General features: G+C 36.8%; 1 protein-coding gene across 6 annotated transcripts in view; it reads right to left on the minus strand.

Moving 5' to 3' along the window:
• Nucleotides 1-4,768, minus strand: part of GUCY1A3 (guanylate cyclase 1, soluble, alpha 3) — a 69,352-nt gene that overhangs the window by 22,104 nt on the left and 42,480 nt on the right. For 5 of the 6 annotated variants that reach the window (XM_011959738.1, XM_011959741.1, XM_011959742.1 and 2 more), the window contains 2 exons: nucleotides 3,486-3,544; nucleotides 552-1,261 (listed from right to left, as the gene is read on the minus strand). In XM_011959738.1, coding sequence (XP_011815128.1) covers nucleotides 552-1,261; nucleotides 3,486-3,544 — 769 coding nt within the window. The remainder of the gene's footprint in view (nucleotides 1-551; nucleotides 1,262-3,485; nucleotides 3,545-4,768) is intronic. The other variant, XM_011959743.1, reaches the window with a different exon arrangement.

A 4,768-nucleotide genomic window follows, 5' to 3' on the forward strand; every position in this document is an offset into this window, starting at 1 on the left:
GTATGGTCTCGATCTCCTGACCTCGTGATCCGCCCGTCTCGGCCTCCCAAAGTGCTGGGATTACAGGCTTGAGCCACCGCGCCCGGCCGAGATGACAGATTTTAACCTCCACATTTGGTAACAATTAATCAAATAAATTATTTTTTATGTCTATTAAATGTTGAGTAAAAATCCATTTAGTTGCCTCCTACAAGAAACAAGTGACTTGTTTGTTGTAAAACAATACCTCTTATTATTCAACCTAAGTCAGCTAGATAATTGAAAACATATTTTTATAAAAACGTTTATCAAATTTCATTATAAAACATTCCATAAAGATATTAAAAGGCGGACTGCATTCAATAAATTTTTTTGGAATAATGAATTGAGTAAGCAAACAAATGCAGAAAGAATTTTGTTTAAGTTTATTACAGCTTTGCAATTCTTTTGCCATTGTTTTAAATATGTTTTATCAAAACATTTGAAGTGATGCATATATCTTTACGCTTTTGTTTCTTGCTCTTAAATATGAAATAGCTTTCATATTCCAGATAATATTACGTTTTCCTTACCCTTGAAGATTTCTTCACCGAGTTGTCCCATCTCCTCACCCGTACAACAAACTGCATATTCAACATAGTCATGATCCCGCTAAACGTCTGGTTGATTTTTGGAGTCAGAATTTCAAAGTATTCTTCAAAATTAGGCTTTCCTTGAAAGTCTCTCCTGTTCATCAGCCTTCTGATGCCATTGCCAAATTGCAGAATTGTCATATCTTTGTCAAACATGAAATGGAATGGAAATGTCTTGCAGAAGAGCGATGTGGGAATCACCAGCGAGGACTGGGGTTTGCTGGGGGACAGGGATGGCCTGGTGCTTTTCACGTGAACGGAGTACAACAAATAGGGCTGATTCACAAACTCGCTGCAATCATTATGGAAGCAGGGAGGCATTAACGACACTTCCACTTCGGTTTCATATAATACGTGAGCAGCTGCCTTTATGATGCCAGGAAGAATCAGGGAGGTGGTTCTCTTAGGGAAGAAGTAGTAAACATGTAGAAAATCATCCTCCTTATCCAGGCATAGAATTGAGGCGTCCTCAAGTCTGCCCCTTTTTCCTGCTTCTTGGCAATGGCTGCTCTGTTTCAGAAGGGTACTGAAGCTGTTTAAAAAATCTTTGAGAGTGCCTCCAACCACCCCAAGGATGTTTTCATCTTCCTCGTAACATATTTTAAAAAGCTCTTCACCAAGAGATTCTTTGATAACCTCCACTGGAACTCCTGAAATCACATAATACATGTTCTGCCATATCAAATACGCCACTTTGGTAAAGCTGTGCCATTATTCCTATTTTCAACTAGTGCTATTTGCTGATTAAAATGAAACCCCTATATCCAAATTATCTACCTAGGTTAGCTTCTAAAATTCTAGTAACTGAAGAAATATCCCAAATTAATTCATTGAAAAAGAATAATCACTTGAATATAATACACAAATTTTTATCTCTCTGAAACCTAACTATAAAAGATCAATTTGAATTCCAGTATTAAGTACATTTTGGCAAAATTCCTCCAATCTTTCTGTTAAAAACAAAAGCAATCCATCCTCATGAAGAGGGTCTTCCTCTCTCAGGGTTTCCAGCAGCGAAAGGGTCAGACACTGAAGTTAATTTAAAATCACTGGTCATGAAACTCAATTTTGTCTAGAAATGATTACAAAGCATTTTTTTTCCTGAGTAAAATAGCATTCTTGTTTTTTAGTGTTAGTAGAAAGAGTGTCTGCTTGGAATATGTAATTTACTTTCTATAGCATTTTCATGAGTGCTATGAAGTTAGAAATAAGCCTCTGTATGTCTGTGTCTTTTTACAATGTTAGGCTTTTATTAATATTACTTTTTATCATAAAAGCCATGAGATCCATGAAGTTTTTAAGGAGGCAATTTTTTTTTTTTTTTTGAGACAGAGTCTTGCTGTGTTGCCCAGGCTGGAGTGTAGTGGTGCGATCTCAGCTCACTGCAACCTCTGCCTCCCAGGTTTAGGTGATTCTCATGCCTCAGCTTCCAGAGTAGCTGGGACTACAGGTGCACACGACCATGCCTGGCTAATTTTTGTATTTTTAGTAGAGACGGGTTTTTGCCATGTTGGTCAGATTGGTCTCGAACTCCTGACCTCAGGTGATCTGCCCACCTCGGCCTCCTAAACTGTGGGGATTACAGGCGTCAACCACCATGCCTTGCCAAGCGGCAATTTTTTGGGGACTTTTTGTTTACTCATTTCTTAGAGCTACAGGCACACAGGCTCAAGTCACTCCACAAGTCAGTTAGTATTTTAAGTGATACATAATAGTATGCTTAATTAATATAGAAAATAGAAATGTTATAGGTTAAATATTTTGTAACAAAGTAACATTTAACATAGAAAGAAAAAAGAGATAGGAGAAAGAATTAACAAACGAGGGTGGGTATAGTGAAGAAGACAAAAGGAGTCTTGGTTTCAGTCAGGCCATCTGTTGGTCTTATAAGAAAGACTCTGAGGTGGCAGAGCCTTCGGTGGCAGATGTCAAGTTTTTATCATGAGTGAATGTAAGAAGGTGTCAGTTAGGATGACCGTTTTGAGTTGTTGAAGGTTTAATTTTTTATAGTTGCAGAGTCCTCTGGTGAGAACTGATAGTGAAAAAGTGTGTTTTTATCTGGTTGTATGTAGTTTTCACTATTTAAAATTTGTTTATTAAATAAAACATGTTATTTTTGTTGGCAAAATGCCCTAGGAAATACAAAATGGAGTCTTTTTTAAAGATGGAGTTAGTTATGTCAAGGGTGTTCTGTACGATCTTCCCTTTCTATAATCTCCTTTAATCTTTACACTCTGAGTACCACATTTTTTCTTATCTGTAGTGTGGGAAAAAGAATAGAGCCCTCTTCATAGCACTGTTGTGAAGTGTGGGGCTTGTGTTCAGAATAGGAGGGGCTCGATATAAGTTAGTCATTATTATTATTATCATTATTATTATTATCAATATCATACTTTTAGAAAGACGCAACCTCATGGTTCATGTACTGAAACTTTGGAAAGGACAGCAAGACAAAGTCACACATCTGATTTTTCTCTCAAACTAATGATTAATGTGAGAACACTGTTAACTTTTTTCCCATGACTGCTCCTAACCTTTAAAAGCATTCTTTATTTTACTTTGTTGAGTAGAATTTTTCATGCATAAATGAAGAACACTTAGTTAGATTCAAGATCAAAGCCTGTGAATGTCTGTGAGTCAGCTTCCCATCTAGCCTTATCTACTCTTCAGCAAGTAAACATAAACAGAGAAAATGTTTTAGGTCCAACAAAAACATATAGTATCAAAAATTGTTACTCTTTACATTAACAGAATACATAATATTGAACACTTCATACTGGGAGTCACCAACAAATAAATATGAATATTTCTAGAGAAAATGTGGGTTCTACAGGTATATGGCATACTTTCTAATTACATAAACAATTCTATTACCTGCTGCAACTGCTTGCTCTGCAATTATTTTTTCAAAGTCTTCTCTTTCCAAAGATTTCCTGGAAATATTTCAATATTTTAAGTTATAAACTCATAAATACATGCTAAAACTTCAGATTATAATATACAGAAATAATGATAGAAAATAGTTTAAATTAGGCCGGGCACGGTGGCTCATGCCTGTAATCCCAGCACTTTGGGAGGCCGAGTTAGGTGGATCACCAGGTCAGGAGTTCAAGACCAGCCTGGCCAACATGGTGAAACCCCGTCTCTGCTAAAAATACAAAAATTAGCTGGGCATGGTGGCGTGTGACTGTAATCCCAGTTACTTGGGAGGCTGAGGCAGGAGAATTGCTTGAACCAGGACCCAGGAGGGAGAGGTAGCAGTGAGCCGAGATCAGCCAGCCACTGCACTCCAGCCTGGGCAACACAGAGAGACTGTCTCCAAAAAAAAAAAAAAAGAAAAGAAAATAGTTTAAATTCCCTTGTCTGTAGAAGCAAATCTTGACTATCAATTTTACAGGAAAGCAGCAACGACATGTACCATCCAGAACAATGTTGGAAAACCCCAAAATATACATGATAGAATGTTTTGTTATTCTTCATCATAGGAAATATTTATCTTTTAAGTGAACTTTACATACACTAATACAGACAGTCTCAGACTTAGCTTTTTTTTTTTTTTTTTTACCTTTATATAGGTGCAAAAGCTGTAAGTATTCAGTGGAAACTGTACTTCAAAGTTTGAATTTTGATTTTCTCCCAGGCTACAGGTATGGAGTATAATGCTCTCATGTGATGCTGGGCAGTGGCAGTGAACCCAGCTCTCATGTGGCCATGAAATTTTGAGGGTAAACAACCGGTACTCTACAGTGCACTGTGTTACCAGATGATTTTGCTCAACTGTATGCTACTTTAAGTTACTGAGCATGTGTAAGGTAGGCAAGGCTAAGCTATTCAGTAGGTTAAGCATGTTAAATGCATTTTCGACTTAGGGCGTTTTCAAGTTATGATGGTTTTATCTGGATGTAGCTCCACTGTAAGTCAAGGAGCCTCTATACTAAAGAGAACCTTCCCTGGCTAGCAACCTCAAATGTGAAGTGGCCAAGAAGAGGATGGTAATTCTGATAACCAAGAAAAACCTACATACAGATAGAATTCACTTTTAAGTAACATTATAAATTTTCCTAAAGCAAATATATAGAATCTTTTGCTTCTTAGTTTAAGGCTCTATTTATCTCTCAGATATCATTATATTAAACTTTTATCCTTGATTTTGTGTA

This window comes from Colobus angolensis, unplaced genomic scaffold, assembly GCF_000951035.1.
Source record: "Colobus angolensis palliatus isolate OR3802 unplaced genomic scaffold, Cang.pa_1.0 Scaffold5, whole genome shotgun sequence".
NCBI lineage: Eukaryota > Metazoa > Chordata > Mammalia > Primates > Cercopithecidae > Colobus > Colobus angolensis.